Raw genomic sequence first — 25,928 nt, 5'->3', positions numbered from 1 at the left:
CCTTGACTGGGCCATTTTGAACATGATACAATATGTTGAAAAGGATCATCCTGAAACAAAACCAAACATATTTTGTTATTTAAGGAGAATGCATATATGATATTCACCAACGTTAGGTAAAAAACAAACAAAAACAACCAAAAAACATGCAGAATAAATCATCTTTAAATCATGTGTTTATGTTATGACATGTTTGTTGCCCCAGGTTGTCTGTACGATAGGGATAATTGTAAGTTTGAGAGAAAAGGAAGTCTAATTATATTGCTATTCATCACGTCTTGACCTCATGAGCCCAGTGACACCACTCAGCTTCTCTATATGCTGCATACTACCTGGTTTATGCCTAAACATTTGAGTATGTCTCCCACAACTGCCTTTACAACTTTCTGCTCTAATGTGGACATTACATCCCACTTGTAATAAATCTTGATCCAAGATTCGTCATCAGCAACATTAACCGCATCGTTTGTCTTTACTGTGGCTGTACGAGATATAATGTGTCATAAAGGTAGCAAAGTACATCCACTTGCCAATTCTCAAGGAGCTTTTCTACGCCTTCTCCTATCTGTTTTTGTTTTAAAGCTTTTAACTCAGCTGCTCTTGCACAGTAGCATTGTTTTATGCAAGCCACGGCACCCAGCTATTGAGAAAAAAATGCTCAAAAGTAAATCGTAAATAGGTTCTATTTACAGCATATGGCATATTTCACCCCACAACAACATGGAGTGTCTCTTAAATATTAGTCCTACATTTTTCAGGTGGCCAGAAACTCAACTTTTCGTGTAAAGAGCCAGCTGTCTGCTGTTAGGTTTTTCATATCAGTGCTGCACTCACTGTCACAAAATCTCCAAAATACAGACAATGAGACTTTTAAAGTTTTTTATTACCCAACATTTTTACATAATAGCTCGAGTACAGTCTCGATTACAAATGATGTCGACATGAAATATCATTTTCTGAGAAATACAGTCGATATATAAAATCATTATCAAAGCTAATAGAAACTATCACAGATACATTTATTTTAGGGCTCCTACTAATATTTATCTACTTCATGAAGAAGGGTTTGATGCAGTTTTCAGTGAAAACTTTCTTTTGAGAGCATCTTCTTCTCTCAGTTTCCTGGTGTCCCCTGAGCGCAAACCACCGGCTCAGACTATGAGATGAAGAACAGCCTCCAGTGTGAGTTTCTGCCACTGCAGACAGCGCTTTGTTCCTCTTACCTGTTCCGTCACCTGACACCTCGCCTTTCGAAGAGCTGTGATTTATGATGGAAATGATCGCTGCGGTATCTGTGCCAGCTGACAATGCTTCGACTGCTTTTGTTCCCTTCATCAAGAGTCACAAATGACATTAGATCGCTGTCCGGATCATATTTTCACTCTGGTGGTGACTGTAGGAGATACATGCGTTCAGGGGTTCCCACAGCACAGTGTTTCACTGCCAGTGAGCGATGGGGGTCGTTCCTTACCTTCAAAAAGAGCGACAGACCTAAGCTTCCTGCCAGAAAGCCTTTAGAGTTTTTGCCTTTGTCTGGCACAGTATCAGCACTCACAGTCCATCAGGCTTTCATTCTGGATGTAACTAGGTCAGGAGGAGACACTCGCTAATGAATGGTCGTCCAGAAAAATGTCATTTGTTTTGCCCAAGACAACAGCAGCAATATAACATTACAATAACCATAAATCAACATACTGTAGGCATAAAGCCTCTTTAAAATCATTAAAGGCGAGTGAAAGTGAGCTCCCCTTCATCGCTCTCTTTATCCCTCCTCCCTTTTGTCCTATTCTTTATCTCATTACCATCACTGAAGCTGACCTCGGAGCGGGAGCATCCAGCTGTGTTCTCCTGCCCGACAGACAAACCTCTGACCCCGGCCTGAACCGTCGGATCATCTAGCACTGTCACAGCCTCATCTACCACTGTCACCCGATGACCTCCACGACTCAGAGGTCATTCGGTGCGGCGCAGCAACAACTTGTCTCAAATTCGGTTTCTCAAAGTGGATTTTCAAATTAGTGGGTATTGAGGACGTGCTGCAGTGGGGAAAAGTGACGTGTAGAAAGAAAATGAAATATGTTGAGAGGAATGAGCAGAATGACCTGAGATACCACCTGTCAGACAGCAGGCCTTTACCTTGTTTACAGCCAACACGGGCTATTATTTACAGGGAGCCACAGACATAAAACTCCCATACAAGTGGTTATTACAGTTCATGACATCAGTGTCACAAACTGTGAACGCAATTAACCCCTTCCTCGGAATACTTTGTGTCCTATCCACCAATGTTTTCGGTTGTAGGACAACATTGATTTCCGAGTTCAAATTCTTCTCTGGATTACACGTTTCAGTCCAGTTGCAAGAATAAAACAAAGATAACATGATTGAAAAGGTCCATGGCACTGACACAAAACAGTTCTTTGTCACCTGCATTGTGGGATCCATATCAAAAGAAGTACTTTCAGGTATCTTTTTACCTCTGTTGGGTTGAAGGTGAGGGTGTTTCCATATCTTGGCAAAGCATGAGTGGCGAGAGGGGTAAGATTAATGATATAATAGCTCTGACCACACGGTTTAGTTATTTAAACTGGCAGCATCAGCTCAAATTGTTTCATGGCTTTCTGCAATGATACATTTAGGAACGTGTCTGGACAGGCTACAAGATGCTCGAGGAGAGAATTCATTGCAACTCCCTCTGAACTCCGCCAGCAGACTGGAGCTTGGAAGCTATGACAGCATCGGTAAAGTACACACCAAAGTTTTCTCTGAAAACTTGTTTGTGTGGCTTTTGTAGTCTGTTTTTAAATCTCCTTAATAGTGAAAACTTAGATTGGAAAAAAAAAAAAAAGATCATGTAGTTAACTTCAAGTGAGGACATGGCAGTGTCTGACTTGGAAGGGCACAGAGAGGCTGCTCGAGCTTCCTGTCACGATGCTGGACGGTGACCTGCGATATTTCCTTAAGCGTCTCTGGGTCTTACGGGCTTGTAGTGAGTTTGGTGTTTTGGTTGAAAACATCCCGTGTCAGGATGCCCGAGACGGATTACTGTAAGCTTAGCTCAGGTGACGTCTTCAATGAGTGTGTGGGGTAGGGGCAAGAATGAGGGTCCTCCATATCCCTGCTCCAAACCACTCCACAATCAAGGAAAAGTATCATATGGGGTGCTCAGATTATTTGATAGATACAAAGCCATCAAAGACAGCCTTTAACACACTCACTCAAAGTTCCTATTGCCCTGTTGCTCGGGTTTATTATCATTGCTTGATAGCCTATTTCAACCGCTTTCAAAGGCATGTTAAGCGGGCTGGTATGTTTATTCAAATGGCTCTCTCAAAATCCCCCGAAGAGACCTTATCCAGCCCGTGTCCTGACCTTAATGCTTCTAACAATACCCCGAAGCTATTTGACCAATGTGTTTACCTGTAAAATCAGATAGACCATGGGAAGTAAGATAGACCCTGTGAGGGCCAAACAGTTGAGGATCTCTCTTGTGGGGAGTGGATATTGTCGGTTATCTGGAGCTGCCATCGCAGAGCCTCAAACAGCACGCGGTTAAGAGAGTGCCTGAATGAGCTCTGCGCCCATACAGTATCTCTGGAATCACATAAAGACAACCTTGTGCTCTGCAATTTACTGTGCAGGGCTCAGGTGCTTGTGCATGTCTCAACCAGAGCAAAAACAAAAGTATGACTGACATAATCATGTGTCAGAAGATTTATGGTCAGAGAGAGCAAAGGGGAGAGAAAAAACTGAGGAGCGCATTTACTTGCTCCTCCCCCTCCCTCAAATTATTGTCTTTAGCGCTGTCCACTCGTTTTGAGTGAAATGTTGGAAACTGTTGAAACACGATAGTTCACACACACACACACACACACACACACACACACACACACACACACACACACACACACACACACACACACACACACACACACACACACACAATTAGTCTGTGTGTTAATGAAAGACTGGCGAGATGTATGATTTAACAACTCTTTACTGTGAAATTATGAGTCATTTCCTCAAGCATTGGTGGTATATTCTCAGGTGTGATAGATTATCTTCAGAAAAGCAACTACAAGATGTTTAATCTGTAGGCCCAACAACGGGCAGAATAAGTAAAAAGAAAATCAGATGACTTTTGATTCCATTTTGTGTAAAAATCTGAATGATCCTTTTGTTGTTTTTCTTTATTTTTTAAAAAAAAATCCGCATCTTCACACCCGGTTGAATTTTAAGTACCTGTCCAATCACAGCTGCAGTCAGGTCCGATCTAATGATAAAACACAGAGCAGGATGGGTCTTGTTTGAATCTGTTTTAAAGACTCATTGTTGACGTTGACACTAATTGCTGGCTGAAGCTGACTGCTGGGCTGCCCCGATGCAGCCGGTCATGGGAGCAGGTAAAGAAGCTGTGGCAGACCTCCAGCAATAACAAAGGGAGCGAGCCAGACTACTAACCATAAATCTGCAGATACCACCAATTTCCAACTGTACCGCAGGTGATGGGTGAGATGGTGTGTGTGTGTGTGTGTGTGTGTTTTTATAAACAAAACTCCAAAGGGTAACGCAACCCCACTTCAGAGCAACATGGATATTACACCCCTGAACATCTTGGCATGGGCCCGGTCCTGTTTATGGAGAAACACGGCTAAGAGTATAATTAGCATTTCAGTGATCCTGCAGGGTGTCTGACTTAGGCTGAAATATCAAAGAAGGTAGTACTTTGTTCTTGTGACTCAATGAGAATGGAGTGACGGTGGCCTCCGTGCGGTGCGTTTTGCACCTGACTGGAAGACACTGCAGGTGGATTACCTGGAGCGGCAGCTAAACTACATTGGTTTTCTTTTTTTTAATGAAAATATTGTGAGCAGCATCGCCAAAGGTTTAATAGTGCTAATCTTCTTGTTAAATCTGCTTTTGCGTAATGTAAGAAAAAAAAAGAAAAAGAAGTCACCTTGTAATTTTAGAGCGCCGCATTCAGGGAATCCACACAAAGCTGGGATTCAAACGGTAGATCACTGAGAGTAAATAGATGACACACAGAAAAGACTCTGAGATGCAAGTGTTTTGTTCATGAGATAATGCTCTGTGCGTCTGACACACAAAACCCTAGTTTAGTTTTAACTAGACCTTTTTGTACGGCGGCCTTTTCTTGTGCGTGACTCTATTGTCGTCTATTGGAAGAGAAACCAGCCTCTGTTATTATCCATTCATGCCCTTTTCCTCATTATTCTGGGTAGTTCATCGCACTCAGTGGCACAAGATATGGGTAACTTTTTGGTGAATTTAACCTGAATTCTCGTGTCTCTCAATTTCTTTTCACTAAGCAAGTAATAAAAAAGAGGGTTTGTTTTTTTTTCTCGAGAAAAATGCCCGTGTTGAAACGCCCCGAAATACGGCACAGGTGAAAACTTTACAAGCTCCATTTGTCACTCATAGGAGATTATTGGGAGCAGGTTTTCCGTCAACACCTTTCGGCCCGTCTCTTCTCTCCACTTCCAGGCCGATGAGAGTGGAATCTGTAACGACTGTGGGCTTTTGCATCGTTAACATTTCCCTGACACGTTGGCTGGCCTCTCTTGGAGACTGCCCTGCATTTTCTCCGCTGCACTGGAGTTGTTGTAGCAACTAGTGGCCCAGGAGTGAATGAAGCAGATGTGCGAGTCATCTATCACCTGACAGCTCCCACTCCCCCGACTGAGCAAGTCATCACTGTGACAGTCAGCCCGACCAGTCTCATCAATTACTCCAGTACCCTACCATTAGGGGCACAAACACTTTTCTCTTCGGACACATTCAACTGCTTCCCAGTCTGCAAGATGGGCCCTCAATTAAGGCTGAATAACTTTCCCCTCTCAAAGAGCATCTCTCTTGATGCACAGTAATGCACACGTTGTACGTGTCCTTTCAGAGCTGATTTATTTCCATCGTAGCCATGTGATGTTTCAGACCGTTTATCTGTATTTTATGATGCCTCAAATTGCCCGAAGGTGAAGCCCAAGCACAACATGGCCGTTAATAATTAAGATTTACTCCTAAGTTTGTTTAAAACCTGACTTATTCCCATTCAATGAGCAATTAAGCCATTAAAAGTTCAGCGGCTGAAATGAAATTCTTGAGAAATGATAAAATATGAGTTCCTGGTCTTCAATTTACAATCACTATTAACTCCATTGAGGTGAACCGACTAGCCATTTGTGGAAAGTTACAACTGAGCAGGCCTGTTTTATTCACCTAAATCTGAGTCTCCATTGTTAATTCCTTTAAGGACATAATCCCTGTGTTATTTTGTCGTGCACAAAAGGTGGTGTGTTCGGAGGCAATAATCAAAGTCGTATCTTGTTAGTGTTATTCTGTTCCTGTATTCCATCAGTAGTAGTCATGAAATGCAGTAAACACAGTTGTTTGAACACAGACACAAATAAACAGTCTCTATGACGTACAGTATACAACTATGGCAGTGACAGCTGGGGCCAACGTACAGGTGTGTCAGCTTCTCTTTCACCGGGGTTCAGAAACAGGCGTCCCGGTCAGAACGTGACACTGAATATGCAAAAGATATAAATAAGACATTCATATAAAAATAAGTTTTTACAAAATAAACTCTATTAACCGATATTTACCAAAATGTGGAGAAAAAAAAAATGTGCCTGTGTTTTTGATCACTGAATGAATTTGAGTTTGAGCTAAACCAGCTTGAAGTGAGCCATGCAGTTGAAGACAGTCAGTCCAGCATACAACCTTCGACCTCCACAAGTAGGGTTTTTTTTTTTTTTTTTTTTTTCCTAGACTAGCAGCATAGAAGAGGGAAGACAAAACTTACGAGAAGGTCAGAAGGTCAAATTGAGTAGCCTACAGCAGTTTATCCTGGAACAAAAATATTCTACAAACACGTCGTCCCAGGCAGAGTCAAATCCAGTGTTTTAACCCGAGGACACATTTTGATTGCTTTAATAAACTACAACCTCATGACATTTAGTTATTTCTGATCCATAATGGACAAAATCAGTAGCTCTTTATAGAATAAATTAATATTAATTATTTCCATTCTCTAAGTACAACATGTTAAATATTCCAAATGGCTGTGTCATGTCATCTGTGCACAGAAGGGGGGTGGGGGGTGGGAATTACAGCGATGCATCCCGCCCATCACATCTGCCACAGTTCGTGTGCATTCGCAAAGTCCATTTCGCCATGTCCATTTAGCTTAAAGTCCTGACATTTTCTTCCAGTTCCCAATGCCAGGGGTGGGGCTTGAAGAGGGGTGAAGAGCTTTGTGTGCAAAAGAATCATGATGCCCTTTCTTCAGCTTACTGTACGCACAGTACAGCAGTTCCTCATTATGTATGACGAGACTGAAGCAACAGCCTTCTTGTAAAGTCTGTCCATGAAAACACCAAACATAAGACGCTCACGCACTCGGACACACGCGCGCAGACACACCGTCCAATAAATATTCTCATTTGCATGTGTAGACCTCTGTCCTCTCGCTGCAGGTGTTGCATCTCACGTAGCAGCACCACAGGAACTTGCAGTTGCACTGCCAGACGCGGGAGTACTGGTGTGTGTTGTATCCCCGGCCGCAGCACATCAGGTCACAGCCGCTGATGTGCTGCATCATAGTCTTGTTACACACTCGTCCCTGTGTCCCCAGGCTCCCTGTCACGGGGTCCGCCTCGCAGTAGTTAGGTGACTTGTCTATGTACACCAGGTCCGTATCCATGGGCTTCCGGTACGAGTAAGGCTTCTTGATCTTGAGGAATTTAGGGCGCTTGTTGCGGCTGGCTTTGACTGGTTCCACGTGTACCGCGCGGGCATATTTCTCCTTGAGAATGTAGCCAAGCTCGCGGAACTTGGGAAGTGTAGTCCAGCAGGTTTTGGTGGTGCAGGAGCCCGAGACGCCATGACACTTGCATTCCAGCCGCATGTTCTTCTCCAGGACCTAGACGCCACAAAAAAACAACTTAGCGATGCAGTAACAACTGGCAATAACAGTACCGATGAGTGACAATTACGCTTATGATGGGTTGAGAGCATTCGCAATTTAATGATTTTTAAACCAACATGCTACAATATGTCTGCTGCTATGCTTCATCTTGATGTTTTACCACTGTAAAATGCGAAACTGTCTCCTTGCACGCTGCACACCTTTCAGGGCACGTGACGAACGTGCAATTTAATAAACAATGCGACTGACAAATACACCGTGGGGATTAGATTCAGTCCCACCACATAGCAGTGTGATACCATATACACAGAAGCCAAAATAATGTATCAGATTTCAGGCTCTGTGTGTGTAGTCACCACACACAACACACAAATGTCAAGAGTGACTGTACAAGGCGCCGAGTGACTAGGATTACCGCTAAAGCCTGAGCCGATGACAATGAGAAGTGCCACTGACTCAAACAGGAGTTTTTCTTTGGCAACAAGGTCAATTACAATTTCCTTTTTTCCCTGAATTGCTAGGTGTTTGGTATGCATTATCGTCCCCGGGAGCCATTCAGGACAAATTTATGTCTCCATGTTCTTGGCAAGTAAACTGTAACAGTAAAACCCTAATACAAACGTGTGAACAAGAACCGAAAAAGCTGCTTTTCCCTGAGCAAACCACTTCATAAAAACCTTGGCTTCAACTCCCTAATCCATCAGTTGTTCTATGACCAACACTTGTGACAGCCATTGTCTGTCTGTCTTCGACCAAGGAGCTGTGAACGGCGCTCCCGCTCAGTGTCACTGCTTTTGATTAGCATAAATAAAGGAGGGGGAGCTATCAAAACAGAGAGTCTATTTATTAGCAGAGAGAATGGGAAATAAGTGCAACTGCTCAAAGTTCACATCCAGGAGTCCAATCTTTTCCCTGGGAGGCAATTTAGCTGTCCAGATAAGGCAATTTGAATCAATGGTCCTGAAACGCATGTAGAAAACGATCTGCTCAGCGCAATTGTGTCGGAGGAGGCCTTTCAGCCACAATGCTGGACGTGTTGGTTGTGTGAATCAGGCTATCTTGGCAGACTCCGACAGGGAGAGAGGATATGGGTTAATTTGAGAGAAAAACGGCTTCTTTATTCTTCACCAATCCCAACCTTGATTTAACTGTTGGACACATTATTCCATCCAGTTTCTAACTTCAAGACTTCCCAGAGTCTCTTTGGCCCTCTGTAATCTCCTGCTGCCACACAGAATATATATTTTTTTCTTTCTTTCGTTTTTAAAATGACCTTTTTCTGGAGTTTCATTTGTTTATAATATTTACTCATTTTTGCTTGAATTGTTTGCTTGTAGATTTAAAGCTTTTCAGGTTAGACAACCTGTAACTGTCTTTTCCAATTAAACTACACTGTTATTGTAGATATGTTACTTGCTACTATGTTGATGTATTTACTATAGGAAAAAGAAATAGAAAATGTTACAAAGCCAGACATTTTTCTAATCAACAAATGAGGATGTCACAGCTGTTCTACAGGTATAAGGGTCTGAAAACAACCTAACTAGCTGCTGAAGTAAAGATATTGTCCATAAAGTAAATGAAGAAAGGCAGTAAAGATATGTTTTCAGCAGTGGATACTGGTCAGATATTATTGAAGAACCTCAGAATCAAACTGGACCTCATGATGTGTCATACATCTTCTGACTCCATACATTTGACGTCTTTAAAGAAGACTATCTTCCACACAATGTACGGAGCGCAGGCAATCTCTGAACAGCAGTACTTATTCGGAAATGTGGCTGAAACTTAACATTGACGGCCACTTGCCTTCTCTGGCAGTACACTTTGGTCTGCACTGTTCTCCACTCACTCGGGTGCCCACAGCACAAGCTTCTTCTGCTCCTGATATCTGTCAAACAGCTGCGATTTGAATAGCCTACATTGTTTTTTTCCTGACAGCGTTTTTTTCTTCTTCAGCTAGTCAGTGACGAAACGGTAACCAATCATCTTTTGGTAAGTTGAACAGGGTAGTAGTCAACATCGGGTCAACAGTGCAGAACGTGTTAAGTACGTTTTGTGTTTGTAACAAAGTAAATTGACTTTGAAGTTTCATGAGAGCCTATTCAGGTCAATAACAATGTATTGAACTAAAAGTGGATTTAAGCCTTCTTCTTTCAAAATATGGGGGCACTTTTTTCCCCCCCATGATAATCAAACTTATTAACCGAACAATAAACACCCACATTGCACTTGATGTGGGTTTGTGCTATTGGAGAAAATCTGGGTGGGGATTGTCATAAAGGTAACAGTATACTGTCCCAGTGGTGCAAAACATGGGGGGGGACTGGGCTAATGCCTTTTTGTACAGTGTCAATCTGTTTTCAGTGCTGAGATCAGGGCTGTAATCAAACCCTGCCACTTAGAAAGCTCTTCCCCTAAAAGCAGCCTTGTATTCCACTTCTTGTTCGAGCTTGGCCTCACTGCCCACATTTTCTGGCAAGCTTCACCCACACCAGAGCATGGCAAAGACTATCAAAGCCACTGACGACCAAGCCGTCGTGCCGCCATCCCATTTGAGTCTGAGGGAATGTTTTAAGTTTCCGCAACTATTTCATTTGCTTTTCACTCATAATCGCATCGCTTATTGCTTACCTTGCGTCCCACCTCATTGTTATGGAGGTTCATGAGAGTCCTTGCATTTTGCTTGACCTCCCGAGCATCAATAAATACTTTGGAGAAGCCAAGGCCGTAGCTGATGTCTGCCGAGCAGCCTCCCCACTTCCATCCTTGGTCTTTACTGTAGAAACCCTGCTTCTCCTTGTCACAGCTACAGTCACTCAGGTTGCCCTGCGTACAGGCGGCTGTGATGGCGTGAGCCACGCCGGCTGCAATGATGGCGTAGGTGAACGCAGCCTCTTTACTTCCTGGAGGGGCAGAGAAAAAGGTGATAAATAAAGTGCTGCAGGTGGATACAGGAGCAAAGTGTGTCTCTTCCTTGTGTTTAAAGGGAATACATCAAGTAAGTTGGAGTTTAAAAAAAAAAAAAAAAAAAAAGCAAAAGAGATCAATTATTAACAGTATGTGTGCTTACATCACAGTCTCTGTGACATATCACTCAAGGGCTGCAGTGTTTTGAAACCTGACCTGGAAACTGTCCTGCCCATGAACCAAGATGTCTGCTGGCAGTATAGTCAACAAAGTCGTATGAATAAGAGGGTTGTCGGCAAGGAAGGGCTATTGATCTGCTCAGAAACTGTGACATTCTGTGTAAACTCATAAGGTAAAGACATTAGAATCTTCTTTCTGCCGTTATCTACACCCAAGTCCGGCTAACAAATCATTTACACATGCGGAAATATCGACAATTAACTAAAGGTTAATCTGACAGGATTCATACGCTCAGACGGATTCTAAAGCAAAGTTCTGAAGCCAAATGGTGAGTCAAGAGAAACACTAATACATGTGAAAGGAATGCAAACAAGTAAGTCTTTTTTAATCAATGACACAAAGCTCAAATTGCCCATAATGTAAGAAGTGTGCATTTTTTTTAAGAAGAGGAGCAAGCGGGACACTTTGTTTTCCAGCTCTATCATTCATTATCATACAAACAGGAAATTGCGGAGTCGAACATCCATCATATTGCTCTGTAAATAAACTCTTCTAGTCAGTGTTTGTTCAAAACAAACATCATACCTTCTTTGTGCTTCCTCCTGCCACCCGCTTCACTATGAAAAAAGCTGCCATCTTTTTGATAAACATCTTGGATGTGTGCCCTTGCCATTGAAAAAAAACAAAAAAAAACTCATATTGAGGCATCAATTATGTGGACGTTTTTATAGACTCGATGGGCTCGGAGCCAAAAAAGAAGGTGTGTCAGAGCAGTCAGTCAGTTCTGACTGCACCGTTGTTAATTTTTCCCCAACAGTTCTGAGTGCATGGGTTCACCACAGGAGATGGTATGAATTCTTCATAACCTTGTAATGAGAGATGGAAGATATTTAAAAGAGATTAGGCAAAAAAGAAAAAAAAAAAATTCAAAAGCCTGTATTAAGTTGAACAAGGAGTGCCAGTTTACCATCAATCACGAAGCTCTCAATAAACCCCATAAAGCCTGCGTATTAACCTCATCTCAAACAAGCTCAGTGCAACAACAAGGTTCAAGCACAAACAGAGCTGAGGCCCAAAGGCCCTCGGAATCTGGTGCACCTTGCATTCCCCATTCACATTATGTCAGCTCCCTGGTCATTCTTCCTTTACTTCAAGAACAACCGCAAGTTGCGCAGCTCCACTCAGCCTGGGCATCAACAATGGTATTCATTTAGCGCCATTCGCCTTCTACGCTAATCTGACCAGTGAAACCAATCTATTTGGTATGGCTGTCCAAGCCTTAGACTCAAACTCCTCTCTTTGAAACGCAGACTAAAACACTTGATTGGCTAAAACCACTCATTCATAAAGGAACAGATTGTCAAACCACTGTTTTCGTTTCGGCAGCATGAAGAGATAATCCTTTCTGGCTCGACGGCCTCAAACAGCTGGTCCAAGCCACTGACCATTGTGCAAAAAGATATTTGTGTTTTTTCAAAATTTCTTGTTGGAAATGGCACAGAAATATAGTGAAATTATCTATAAACCTCAAACTGGTGTCACAGAATTACCTCTGTTGGTATTAAACCACTTTCAGTTACAGTGAATAGAAAGACACTATTACATAAAAAGCTGAAATTCTCATGGCCTACAGTTAAGCTTTTCCAACACATTCGGTGTCGAACAATAATCCATCTTATTGTATCAGAGACCACAAAACTGCAAGCGTAATTTCAGCATCACCTGGATCTCAGCACTTTTTCTGAGGAAACACTTTCTCAGCAGTTAGAAACATTGATTTGGACTAAATCATTTCTCCAATTTAGGACTTTCAAGTCCTGCTTCCCTCTTGGCTATTCCTCACTGTAACTTATACCCGTGGTAAGATCTACGTCCTTACAGTGAGAGCCACAGCACCCATCACTAGACAGTATAAAGACCAGTGAAAATGTGTCTCTTGAGACTCTGCCGGGCTGAAAAGAAAGGCTGCCAACATTCACAAGAGCTCTGTTACAATGCTGGCTTCAGATACCTTTTATACATGCTTAGAAAGCCCCGCTCAATGAAAAGTCTGGAGCAAAACTAGGCCTGATGTAAATGACACTTGCTCCTTCAGGCATGCTTCATATACAGTGGGAGGAATAATGCAAGGCAACATGATGATTTGTGTTGTTTGTGTGGGGGAAAACTTGGGTTTGATGTGAGAATATAACCACCAGTTGCCCGACTATTTCAAGATAAATTAAGCAACTTTGCAACTCAAAAACATAGTTTTTAACATTATTCAAGTCACTTCATGAGCACTTTATATGAATAAATGTTGTTATTATTATTATTCACTTAAGCTCTGTGTTTGACAGGTTCTCACTTTTTTTTTTTTTTGAAAAGTCACAAGAGAGCCTAAGACAAAACCCTGTGCGCATTTTACGCACAAGCTTTTACGCATGTGCCTGCGCGTAACAGACATACTGTTCAAATAATACGTTCAAATAATAATAAACAAACGTTAACAGACAGCAACATACCCACTTTCAACTCTTTTCCGAAGACGGTCCTCTCTCCAAGCGCAGAGCAGTTCCAGCGCCCGTTTTTGAACTGAAACTGACACTCGTTGATGCCCATTTGGGCTCCCTCTCCGATGACGATAATGGCATCGGGGCGACTCTGGCAGATAATCCGTTGTCTGGGGGCCAAACCGGGGATCTTGTTACAGATTATACTCGCACCTAGGGCCACCACCGACGAGAAGCCACTGTGAATGGAAGATGCAAGTATTGAGACAACGAAGTCATGTGGCATTTATCTTTAAATTAATCTTAATTAGGTTTTAATTAAACTCTAAATAGTAGTGGTCAATTTTTTTTAACTCCTATGTATAATGACAGTTAGTTGATTAATTAGAAGTTAGTGGCAAGAAACATTTAACATGTCTATGAGGGGGAACAAATCAGTCAGTTATTTCACTTCAAATTAGATTAAATGAGAAATGTATTGATAGTTCATTAACTTTTTTTACTTCATAGCTCATATACTTTGATTGGTTTTCCATTATATAAAGGTATAATAGAGGAAACGCTCGAATGTGATGAATTCACGCTCTCTTCTAAAAACTTTTTTTTTTAATGGTAAAGTAAACCCAATTCTTTTTTTTTTTTTTTAAAGTTTAGAATCCGTGAGTTTTGAAAAGTCTTTAGTGTTTAGGAGCAACCTGCAAACAAATTACTGAGGAGGCAAATGAACGCAGCTCACCCAATTTTCAAATAAACAATCCCTAAACAAAGTAAAACTCTTAAAATCCAGCGTCGTGTTCTCCGACTCATTGCGGCCCAGCTCTCAGGTTCATGCACCGACTTGTGTTGGCTGATTAATAATCACTCTCAATAACTCGCTTCGCTTATTCTCCGTCCGATCCGCAGCCAGGTAACTCCAGAGGAAGTCCAAAATGACGAAAAGCATACAAGAGTTTGACGCTCGGTGTTTTTTGTTGTTGATGTCTTTCTTTCTTTTTACAAAGCGACGGCTGAGGTATGATCCAGACTCCCTGTGCGTGCGCCCCTGTCGCCGGGCCCTCTTGTCATTGCGCTGGTGTCACAGGTAAGGAACCCTTTGGGGGTGAGCGAGTGCGGTTATCTCAGTCTCTCAGTTCCTCTGCTACCCGCAGGTCCTGGCTATATATCTGCCTCATCTATCTGGGGCGTGTTCACAGGAGAGACATGGGGCCCTGCTGAAGAATCCCGCCAGGGCTGAATCTCAACACACACATGCACACTCATACACACACACACACACACACACACACGCACACACACACACACACACACACACACACACACACACACACACACACACACACACACACACACACACACACACACACACACACACACACACACACACACACACAAAGACCTACACACTCCTCTGCTATGACTTCACCTTGACTGATTGGAAAAGTTATTTATTTAGTTATTATTCTCCGTGGATCGGGCTCATTATAATGAGGTGACACTAAATTATTATCATTATTATTATCTAATCTACTGTGTCTTGTCAGGCTCGTATCTAACAACCAACACTTTGTTGACAAACGTTTGTAAATAATATATACATACAAAGAAAAAACAACAACATATCATTAAAACATTTGAACCCTTCGTCTCCTCTTTAGATAATCAATATTTAGATTACCCCTGAGTCAATCATCATATGTTACATTGATTTAGTTTTTAGATAGTTCAAACATAAATTTCTCTTAATTTAGTGCGTATTTTTTCTGCAGTTGCGCCTCCGGCCCGGACGCGTTTCTGGACCAGCAACCTTTTTACAATGGCGACATCTACTGGTGACATCTGCGCATCGCATGTTGTTAAAGAACCAACCGTATTGTTCCTGTGTTCTTCCCGTAGTTTAACCCAAACTTCGCCGTGCGCTGTCTCTTGTTTCCTCAGGGAAATGACAGCTGAAACCTGGTGTAAATGTTGAAGACGCCATGGACGCATCTCAGTCACATTTGATCGGTGACTGTCTGATTCAGATTTTTACTTTTCTGCCCGAGGAAGACTTAATCAGTGCGTCAAGTGTGTGTAAGGTAAAGTGCGGAAGTAAAACCAGCCACTTTCCCGAAGTGTCAAACTCTCCCAGTGTCTCATTGCAGCTTTGTTTTCTCCAGGACTGGCATGAAGCTGCGGAGACCCAGTGGTTGTGGAGGTTTGTTGTCTGCTCTGTCTTTTATAATATCAGTAATGCCTCCAGGGGTATTATGAGCCTGAATGTAAACACCCCAGTTATGTTGTTCCCCCAACAGGAGGGTGTGTCTGCAGAGGTGGAGCTTCTGTAACCTGACTGTGTTAGGCAGTGGACATGAGGATGTCTCGTGGAAGAGATATTACTTGCGAAGATCCCACCTGGAGGGGAAAATGACTGGAGGTCGGTCAGGAGGGTACACCTGCAAAAGCATCAGGGGGCACACTGGTGAGGTCTGCAAAATAGTACAAGCCCCTACCTCTATATCACTTTATCCAGTGCAAGGTCGCAGGGCGCTACAGCCAATCCCAGCAGAGCAGGACACACCAAGGACAGGTCGCCAGTCCATCACAGGGAAAACACAGAGAGACAGACAACCAAACATATTCATATTTGCACCGAGGGGCGATTTAGCGCCAGCAATTAACTTCAAATGCATGTTTTTGCACTGTTGGAAGAAACTGGACTACCAGGAGGAAACCCCTATTAAACACACACACAGGGAGAACATGCAAACCCCACAGAGAAAGGCCTGGCCACTTTTTAAAGGTGAGCGCACTCACCACAGCTCCACTTTGCAGCCATAAAAACCAAAGAGTTTATTAAGAGCTGCACAGCTAAAGCAGTCTGATATACCTGTCTTTCAATAAATCCAGGCTCCATAATTCTTTAAATTATGATGATGAAAATTGTGGTTTGTGAAACATTTGAGCCATAAAGCACTGAGCGGGCATGTGCTTCTTTTTCTCTAATCACATTTTATTCAAAGTCGAACAACTCACACCTTTGTCTTGAGCGTGGTGGTCAGCACTCTCCCCTGTTCCAGTTCCTGCTTGGATGACCTTCTGTGTGGAGTTTGTAGGTTCTCTCTGTGCATGCATGGATTGTATACATTTACATTTTAGCGTGAAGTGTAAAGTAGAATGTATTTGTATTTCACCCTCACCTGGAATCTCTCCTCTCCGGGGTGTAACAATGTCTGTCTTCTAATTTTGGGCTCTTCCTGTTCATCAGGGAAGGTGGTTGGCTTCGTATACCTGCAGGGGAATTTGAGCCAGCACCCGGACCTCTGGAGCAGCAGTGCCACAGTCTGCAGTGCTTCCACAGATGGGACTGTTCGAGCGTGGGATATCCAAAATGTAAAACAGTAACATCATACAAATCAATTCAGTCACGTTTTGTATATCTGCTTCTGTGTACCCAAAGTATATTTATGGATTTTGATTTAAAAATTTGTTTTTTTATTCAAAGTTAGGAATTTGTTTTTACAGATAAAGCAAATGCAAACATCAATAAATGATTGGGAAAATGTGTCTAAAATACCTAGAGAGCTAGTACACGCAAGATTATGTTGGAAAAAAATCCACTGTGAGTAAGATGCCGTATGTGTGTCATGCTGCTCCCAGATATACATCCAGATTAAACCAAACACTCGTATATGCATACACATGTACACATAGACACATGTATGTGTGTGCTAGTTGCTATACATGGACATTACTGTGGCAAATGTCTTCCAATAGTTCTTTCTAGCCGTTTGAAAGTTGCTGTCCTCTAAAGTTAAACACGCACACAGAGCTTTACCATGACGCTGCACTTTTATTTCTCAGGGTAAGTGCTTGTGGTGCACTCCTGCGCAGAGCCCTTTGACGGCGATTATAATCGATGAGCAGCGTGAAGTTGTGATCACAGTGGACTCTACCGGCCTCATTAAGACTTGGCAGGGCCAGACCGGTCAGGAGGTGGCCTCCTTTCCTACTGCATCTCCACGCTGCACGTTATTGCAGTACAATATAAAGAGTGACTGGTTTCTAACTGTGAGTAGCCTCAGAAAGACCTGCTGGGTTTGAATGAATGGCATGAATGTGTGTCTGAGTAATATCTTATTGTTGTAATTTCAGGTTGGGACCAACATGGGATCTGTGTGCACACTCGCTGATTTAAATTTGACTAAAAAATCAAGCTTAGTGGTGTGTGACTCCTTCAGAGTCAACATGCTCCTGGTTTCACCTGACAGAAAGTGGATCGTGGCTGGAACCAAGGACAGTGGTGACTTAAGTCCAAAGGTATTTCATGTTGCCTCAGCCAGCATGACTGCATGTGTGCGTTTCCTGCTTCTTTGTGTTCGTTGTTTTGTTTTTCTCACCACAGTGAAGAAAACAATATGTGTGTGCATCAAAGCAACAGAAACGGTGTTGTAGACATTTGCCGTTTGCTTTGGTTTCAAGGTGATTTACACTGAGAGCTTGACCTCTCCGTCCGAGGACGAGGATCCTCTGTGCCAGTCTCTGCCGGTCTGCGGGGGCCAGGCTGCTGCCTTCATACCCACCCAGCCTGCCAGACTGGCCATCATCCACCACAGCCAGCCACCAGGAAACAATGCCCTCACTGTCTTTGATGTCAGCATTAAAAAGACAAAGTACAAGTCAGAGATCCAGGGTGAGGACTGAGATACGTGCGTAATGACCTGTAATTTGCTTTTGATCCTTAGAAAATACCAGTCAGCCGGTGAATCGTCAAGGGAAATCTGTGTGTAACTTCAAATCACTTGTGCTACCGGACACGCTTCATTTTAATCTATTTGTCATGTATTTTTATGACTATTTTCTTTCATGACCGACATACCTCTGTTAGAGATTTCTATTGTAACTACAATGGATTTTAGAAATGAAAATGTCTAATAAGGCACAAATAATTGCTACATGTGTTTGATGGTGCCCTGTAGGATTAATAAACTGCAGGACTATGCGTCAGCTTGTATATTGTGCTGTGTTTCTCAATGCTAGTCCAGCAGGTGGAGTCCTTCCCTTTGAGTCTCAACATGAGACACTCGCAGATCCTCCTGGAGGCCAAAGACAGCAACTGCATGGTGTTGGCAGCAGGTCGCCAGCTGTGGGTCTACTCTCTGAAAGGAGCCCTGCTTGCAAGTTTTGACAACAATGACACGCCTATCTCTTCCATATGGGTGGTATGTAATTCAAATACCCCTCCACATGGGACTTTTTTCTTTTCACATACTGTCTTTGTGGAAACAAATTACCTTGTCTTGACTTTTTGTAGGATAGTTTTCGCACTGTAGCAGCATTTCAGGACCTCTCTTTACGAGTGTTCACGTGGAAACATGGCACAGATGGAGGGTTGACCCTTGAGAGCCGATACTCCCTCCTGGGAGGCTCTCACACCATGTCCAGGTACTGTATGCCGTGAAATCAACACGGGTATTGTTTGTGTACTTTTATCAATTCCATATCTCACCACCTGACTTTTGCATCTGTGTTCCAGAGGGTTCGCTCACGTTGCCTGTGACTACTCCAGCATTGTGGCCTCGGTGGAGGGATTAGACGGTAAAGATGTCTTAAAAGCCTACTCCTTTACCTGCTGAGCGTCACAGCCCCACGACAGTGCCTGCATGCATTTTTACATGATTTGAACATGTCCAGTGCAACATACATGTTAGATTCGTATTGGGGTTTACCTTGGAAAGACTATATTCACAAAAAAGAGAGTGGTACACGAAATACAGAAAATAAACTCTGGTATAGGAAAGGCATTGATACATTATTATGAGTGTAGCTACAATTTTGTGGTTTAGATTTGACCAGGCTTAAGGCAGCATAAAATGCATAAATTATTCCTCTTGTTATTCACTGCATTACATATGTTGTAATTTTCCACTCGACTATCAACAAATAAACCAGTATTGACAGAGTAGTTCTTTTTTGTACATGATTATTTTCCACTTGAAAACTTGGCACAATCATGTCCATTCCTCTTTTAGACATGCAGTCCATTACACACACACATAAGTCATGTAGCCGCGTCTTCTGAATTGATGATCCTGCATTTTTCCTCCTCGAGGACACACTTCAGGACTGTGTACATGGACGTGTACACCTTGCGCTCTTCCTCCGAAGCAATATCCATCTGTCACAAGACAAAGAATATTCAAATATATATATATATATATATATATATATATGTGTAGGCCTTTTGCTTTACTTACCCAGGTGAAAGCCTTGATAGTGCGATTGAGGAATGCTTTTTCAACTACTTCTGGTATTGCCTCCAGATGGGCCATGCAGTCCAGTATGCATTTTAGAGTCTCTTTGGGGGCCTGGAGGGACATAGAAATCGCATCGTTAAAGCTAAACCTAAATCAAACCAAGGTCTTCTTGCTGTATGTCAACAGAGTGAACGACGACACCACTGTTCAGCCTTGTCTGGTGTTGTATTAAATCTGAATCACTGCAGAATGACCTCTGACCTTGTCCAGTATGTTGAGGACATTTCCAGCATCACTATTCTTAGGGTCCAGAGCTTTGGCCTCCTGGATGGATATGACCGGCTCTTTGAGCTGCTCCAGCCACGCCCACATGAGTCCGGTGAGGATGAATGGATCCCTCTCCATACACAGCCGCTCCCATGCGCCGCCGTGGTTCAACTCTGCCTGCACACATTTGGACAGCATGTCAGCCGTTTGCGACATAAACCGAACCAGGACGTGTCGCATCACAAACGGCACCGTGCACTGACTAACTTAGTACATTTGGGCTTGTTTTTTCCTTTACTGCTCATGATGAGTTACCTGCCAGGCCAACACTTGGCTCTTGTGCTCTTCCTCACCATCAAGGGAAAGGTCCACAGCCAGAGCCTGTGCTGCCAGCCGGTGTCTCGCTTCCAGCGACAACTCTGACTGGAGAGTGATGAAGGGAACCTCTGATTTCTCGGATTGGTCCATTTCTTTTAAGTGTGTTTTGCTCCCGTTCATTGCCAGTTCCTCCCTCTGCTCTGCCTTCCATCTCGACAGACTGCTCCCCTTCTTGCCGACGTCGTAATTTCCCATTGACTCACTTCGTTGGATGACTTTCTTGTTCATTTTCTTCAGCAGAATAGTCACGTCATTTTGTTTTTCGACGTTCTTCACCTGCCAGAGACAGCCCGTCGAGCTCTGAGAGACGTCGGACGTGTTGCTCGTCCAGCTTTGACACTGAGGAGCAGACGGCGCCACGGACATTTCGATGTTACTCTGCGACAGGGGCACCAGCGACTGTGTGAGGAGGTTCAGCTCTGATCCCAGCCGCCTCAAGTCGGACTCGCTGTAGCTCAGACTCTTGCGATGGTAGAAGATCGGCGGCTCGTTGAAATGCCGGGGCAAAGTGAGCGAGCCCGGTAAGCGGGGCACGCCCGGTGCAAAGGCCTCGGGGCCCATCTGCTCGATGATGCTGAGAGTCATTTCTATATCGTGAATATCGGGGGCCTCCAGGATGTCTTCTTCAATCACCTGTCGATTCTCTGCGATGTCCAACAGCAGCCGACACACGAGCTGGATAATCTTTGGAAGGTACTTCAGCTCCTTCCTCTCGCAGCCATGCAGGATGTGTCTCTGTCGATTCAGGTACTGAGACAAAGTCACGGGGTGGGATCGAGGCTCGGCGCAGGAAAACACCTTCCGTAAAGGGATGAGGAACTGGACAAACTGTCTGACACAGCGCAGCTGAGCGCGGGTCTGGATGGAATTGGGACGTTTGGCACGAACATACAAAATGGCCTGATTTGCAGTCATCCTGGTTGCGTAGGCCAAGAAACACGCCAGCAGCACACCTGGTGTCCAAAAAGAGAGGAATTCATATTTCTGTGTCATATGGTGAAATATTCGACAATCCTGAATACCGTAAATGGCCGTTTAAAGCTGTCCGTGCATAATTATTCATAAATCGTACCTGTTCTGCCGAGACCAGCGTGACAGTGGACCGCGATCTTTCCCTCCTGGAGTGCAAAGGCCATGACCTTCACCATGTCCAACATTGCTGTTAGGTTGGCCACTCCATAGTCATCCCAGCCAAAATTGTAGAAATATACTAAAAATGTAACATATTCATGGTTACAAATATCAAACCGTTTCTATCCGTCCACTAAAGACTACGCGAAGCACTTACTATTGTTTTCCATGAAGACCTCGGGGTGGTAGGAGAAGCCGCTCTCGGGCTCCAGAGGATTTCCGCAGCTGGCGTGTTCACCGCATATCTGCAGATTGATCAGTGTTTTGATGCCATTTCTTTGCGTACAAACACAAACAGAAGAGAGAGATTTTCATGATGGTCAGTTGTAATTTATTTTTTGTTGTTGTTGTTGCTGTTGTTTTTAAGAATAAATAAGAGTATGTTGTGTATACCTTTTGAATTGATCAATGATGTTATACTTCTCAATAATTTCTGTTGAGGGTCTGGATGTTGCAAGAAGATGATCAGTGACCCTAAAGCAAAAGTAAAACAAGATGAAAAAAAAAAAAAAGGAAACGTGGCGACTCTTTCAAATCAACCACTGTGATTTATGAGAAAAATAAAGGACTTTGCGTGGATTATGCTTTATTGACAACAGCCTATCAAAACACAGGAATCATGTGTACCAGGATGAGTAGAGGCCTTTGATGGCCTGTTGATCCTCACTCCAGTAACTTGGGTTGTCATACTTGCAGGCTTGACCTCCGCACCCGATGGAGCACTGCACGTGTCCCGGGATGACATAGCGTATGGCTTCTCCTACCATCGTGTACCTTGCTCGCGGGGCTCTGACTGCAGGCATCACCGGCGAAAGAAAGAGAGGGTTACGTCAAATACTACGACGGCGGTGAAGAGCAGAGACCTTAGATGTAGGTTGCACTGTGACACCTGACTAGTTTTAGATCCTAATACAGGAGTGCTCACTTAGAGGTGTCTAATCCTCCTTTGGCATTTCAAGTCTGTCATCTGGACGTACAGTAAAAATAGCTACACTTCGGCCATATTTGAACGGCTTTTTAGAGCACAGCATCAACCAGTTCATCTAAAGTAAATTCATGCTATTGCATTTTTTTAATTTTCTAATTTTTTTTTACCATCAATACTTACTGAATTCCATCAGAGAGCCACCTGCTGTCTTCACAGGGAGTTCCATATGGACAGTCCTTCAGGCTGATGGTCATAGCAAGGCCTGGACACACATATCTACCTTGTGATATTACATTGCAAGCAAAAGTAAGCAAAAGTGGCAGCATAATGCAGGAATAATCTCTTAAATAGCCATTTAATAAAGTCCTTCTCTTGAACTGTTAAAGTCTTACTTTGACATGTGTGTCACTTGTTAGAATATTGAGTATTGATTAAAATATGTTGTGTTTTTACGTGAGATGTGCTGATGAGAAAATGTATATGCAAACAACCATCAAAAGAATCAACATAACAGACAAAGTAAAGGAGTGAGAATCCATTTTTTAAAGGTTTGTCACTTTAACACTTGGAACAAATGCAATCAGTAAAACTAAAACGACTATGACAGTCACTGAACAAATATGCAAATTTACCTTTTGCTGGAGGGTTGAGGTGCTCGCAGCCACACTTTCAGAGCGCAAATGAATCACAGCTTGCCTTGCCAACTTTTCCGAAACCAGTGGACAAATCTCTGACGTTGTTCCCTCTCTGTGAACAGTCAATCCTGTTGCTTTGCTTGATGTGATTCGTCCCAGATTAATCCTCTGCGAAGACGCGGGGCAGCGCGAGGAGTGTCCCCCGGATCCTGTGTGCTCCATTGTCAGAAGCCATCTATTCTAATGAAATCATGTAAGCAAATTGAATCTGTTTAAAAAGTAAGAAAGACTGTGTCCTCGTGCACAGGATCCGACTCTGTGGCTTTGGAGGGGTGACCACAGGGCTATTTTTGACTCCCCAGATTACACTCCTAATCCTATTACACACAGGTAAAAAGCAAGGCACCGACCCCTCAACCTAACTCATTTTATAAGGTTACATGATCATGTTCTCTGCTGCTTGTTACACATTGTGGTTCTTAACGCCCTTCTAATCGTTTTTTACCATCTTACCCGACCAGCTGTCCCTAGAATCAATCTTCATGACGAAGACTATACAGTCGAATTGATTTGTTGCTGAAAGGGATTCAAATGATATATGTGTTTGTCTCCGAGATGTTCAGAAGATTATTGTCATTTAAACTGTGAAGCTTTACCATCCGGCCCCTGTAGGATCTTATTGACATGGCAAGTAGTTAAAATCTTATTGGCTTACCTTGTACCTTGCTAAAGCTGGTTAGCTTTGGGTTAACAAGAACAGACGACTTTATCATCTAAAGCATTTGGAGGAAACTTCCCCGCCATAATCTGGGTCAAGATAAAATGCTGCTCCGTCAAGGAACACTAATCCCCTCTCGTCTCATTTATATGTAGAATCTGAATATGCCAACTCCAGTCAGGCATGTTTTAATGAGAAATGTCACCATATTTCTGCTGACAGTCATGGGATTGACTAGTTGCCAATTAACCAATTAACCTGCACAGGTAGAAGACACTTTGTAGGAGCTGCACTTTCACTTCCAGGGTCCAGGTTGCCCTTCTTTCTTTCTTTCTTTCTATCTTTCTTTCTTTCTTTCTTACTTTTGACCCAAATAGGCCAACGATGGACTTTCCAAGTACTGCCTCTGCTTTCTGACACTTTGTCCTGGGAAGTATTCTGAAATGATGACCGTAATCCTTTTTTTAAAATTTATAATTCATCTTGACTATGGTTGGGTAAAAGTGTGACTCTACTTTCTTGTTACTTTAAGCAACACGGATGTTTAATTGCTTCCTGAAATGGAAATTGTGTAAAGATCAAATTAAACAGGCACAGTTCATGCAGTAACTCCTTGATCTTTAGTGACATTATTGTAACACAAGTCGTATTGATCTGTGTGGACTTGTGAAGATCAAAGCAAAATCATCATTTAGATGCATTTGAATTTTATATGTAGCAAAACACACACAAACAAAATCTCAAAAATCATGGTGAATATATTTAGAGACAATATATATTTTACAATAAACACACAAAAAAAAAAGAAACAGGAAACCGGGAATTTATGTTTTCTGATCATTTTAACGACCAAAGAAATTGCAGCAAACAATAATTTAGCTCACATGCAGCGATGGGGCCACATATTTTAGGAATAATTGAATTTAATATTGCCAAACAATCTCTGAAATTGTGAAACATTTACCTGTAACATTTAAAAGTAATGGTTTATTGAATATGGTTTATGAATCCCATTTAAAGCCTCATAACTTCAAAAACAAAAGAAGCAGGCTCAAGCTTTTGTACACAAGTTGACTACAACCTTTACAAAGAATTTGAGAAAATCTAAGTTGATCATTTGTGAAAATTTACTGGTTTGACCTCACATGATCCCACTGGCATCCAAGTATTGAATGAACCTTAGGGAGGGCACCGATTTCCCAGTATTTCTCTGAGGTTGGCCATAGACTTACATTGAAAACCCCTGAAACAGAGGTGGACAGATAATTTTCCCAAAGGGCCACATACAAGATTAGCACTACTATTGAGGACCAAATTGAAAATTATCTCTTGATAAAAATTTGTTTTTATGAGCTACTGTTCCTCTGCAGCATTTTTTTTCATGCAGAGCCATTATCAGTCTTTGTCTGGAAATCATGAATACATTTTTCCTACATTTTGAGATCAGTACATAAGTAAATGTAACCTAGAATTTGTTCATTATAACCAAGAATAAGTCTCCCCTAAAAGCTAAAAACCTGAACAAATGTTTCCAATTGATTATTTCAATGAGCAATGGAGTGGAGAATTTACACAGAGTCAGTAATTACTTAATTTTTTTTTTATGTTAAATCAATGATTTTAGTTGTTCAGTATGCTATAAAATGCATGATTTGAAATAAAATGTGGTCTCTTTGCAATAAATGGCAAACCCAGCCATAATAATGTATGCAGCATCTTTAATTATGTCGTTTGTCAAAACGAAGCTGAATGACCAACTCTTAGAGAATCATAGATTATTAGAAGAAGAAAAAATCCGTCAGCATATGTGCCAGGGTTGATTATTAAGTAGATTGTTTGTAAAGTATGGCAAATTTTTACTTTTTATAATTAGGTTTAGTGAGTTCATTTAGAAAAACTATGAAAAATGTGTTTTATCCTAAAACGATCTTAATATAGCTACAAATAGAGTACACTGTTGTGGAGTCTGGTTTTTTTGTTCCTATGCGACTCCATATTCACAAATAAAATCAGTGAAGGTGTTGATATTAAATTAAGAAAACATCCGTGTGTCTCCAGCAGGTGGCAGCAGATCTACATTTGGCAGACCAACTGTCACTCCATCT

General features: G+C 42.4%; 3 protein-coding genes across 6 annotated transcripts; 1 reads left to right on the top strand and 2 right to left on the bottom strand.

Annotated features, from left to right (window-relative positions):
• Positions 1-6,347: 6,347 nt before the first annotated feature.
• wnt7ab (wingless-type MMTV integration site family, member 7Ab) lies at positions 6,348-14,670 on the bottom strand. The gene is made up of 4 exons (XM_080469786.1): positions 14,270-14,670; positions 13,546-13,772; positions 10,586-10,857; positions 6,348-7,945 (listed from the first exon to the last, which is right to left on the bottom strand). The coding sequence occupies exons 1-4, from the start codon at positions 14,338-14,340 to the stop codon at positions 7,463-7,465; spliced, it is 1,053 nt and encodes a 350-aa protein (XP_080325912.1). The 5' UTR covers positions 14,341-14,670; the 3' UTR covers positions 6,348-7,462.
• A 694-nt stretch (positions 14,671-15,364) lies between these two features.
• fbxw12 (F-box and WD repeat domain containing 12) lies at positions 15,365-24,429 on the top strand. 3 transcript variants are annotated; one of them, XR_013935562.1, is made up of 11 exons: positions 15,414-15,608; positions 15,690-15,727; positions 15,825-15,991; positions 16,778-16,902; positions 17,374-17,580; positions 17,665-17,829; positions 17,992-18,202; positions 18,550-18,731; positions 18,829-18,954; positions 19,046-19,107; positions 22,239-24,429. XR_013935562.1 is itself a non-coding variant. In XM_080469784.1 (10 exons), the coding sequence occupies exons 1-10, from the start codon at positions 15,510-15,512 to the stop codon at positions 19,143-19,145; spliced, it is 1,425 nt and encodes a 474-aa protein (XP_080325910.1). In that variant the 5' UTR covers positions 15,365-15,509; the 3' UTR covers positions 19,146-19,473. The 3 variants fall into 3 exon arrangements, 2 of the variants coding, with proteins under 2 accessions (XP_080325910.1, XP_080325911.1); XM_080469784.1 differs by lacking the exon at positions 22,239-24,429 and having other exon boundaries at positions 15,365-15,608; positions 18,824-18,954; positions 19,046-19,473; XM_080469785.1 differs by lacking the exon at positions 22,239-24,429 and having other exon boundaries at positions 19,046-19,176.
• ptpdc1b (protein tyrosine phosphatase domain containing 1b) lies at positions 19,219-23,425 on the bottom strand. 2 transcript variants are annotated; one of them, XM_080469776.1, is made up of 10 exons: positions 23,103-23,425; positions 22,651-22,746; positions 22,170-22,335; positions 21,936-22,016; positions 21,700-21,818; positions 21,484-21,621; positions 20,349-21,364; positions 20,028-20,210; positions 19,767-19,877; positions 19,219-19,687 (listed from the first exon to the last, which is right to left on the bottom strand). In XM_080469776.1, exons 2-10 carry the CDS (start codon positions 22,694-22,696, stop codon positions 19,571-19,573), a joined length of 1,977 nt encoding a protein of 658 aa, XP_080325902.1. In that variant the 5' UTR covers positions 22,697-22,746; positions 23,103-23,425; the 3' UTR covers positions 19,219-19,570. The 2 variants fall into 2 exon arrangements, with proteins under 2 accessions (XP_080325902.1, XP_080325901.1); XM_080469775.1 differs by having other exon boundaries at positions 22,651-22,732.
• Positions 24,430-25,928: the final 1,499 nt, after the last annotated feature.

Source organism: Lipophrys pholis (assembly GCF_963383615.2).
Source record: "Lipophrys pholis genome assembly, chromosome: 8".
Taxonomy (NCBI): domain Eukaryota; kingdom Metazoa; phylum Chordata; class Actinopteri; order Blenniiformes; family Blenniidae; genus Lipophrys; species Lipophrys pholis.
The sequence above is the reverse complement of the archived record's forward strand: the minus strand, read 5'-3'. Positions and strand labels throughout refer to the sequence as shown.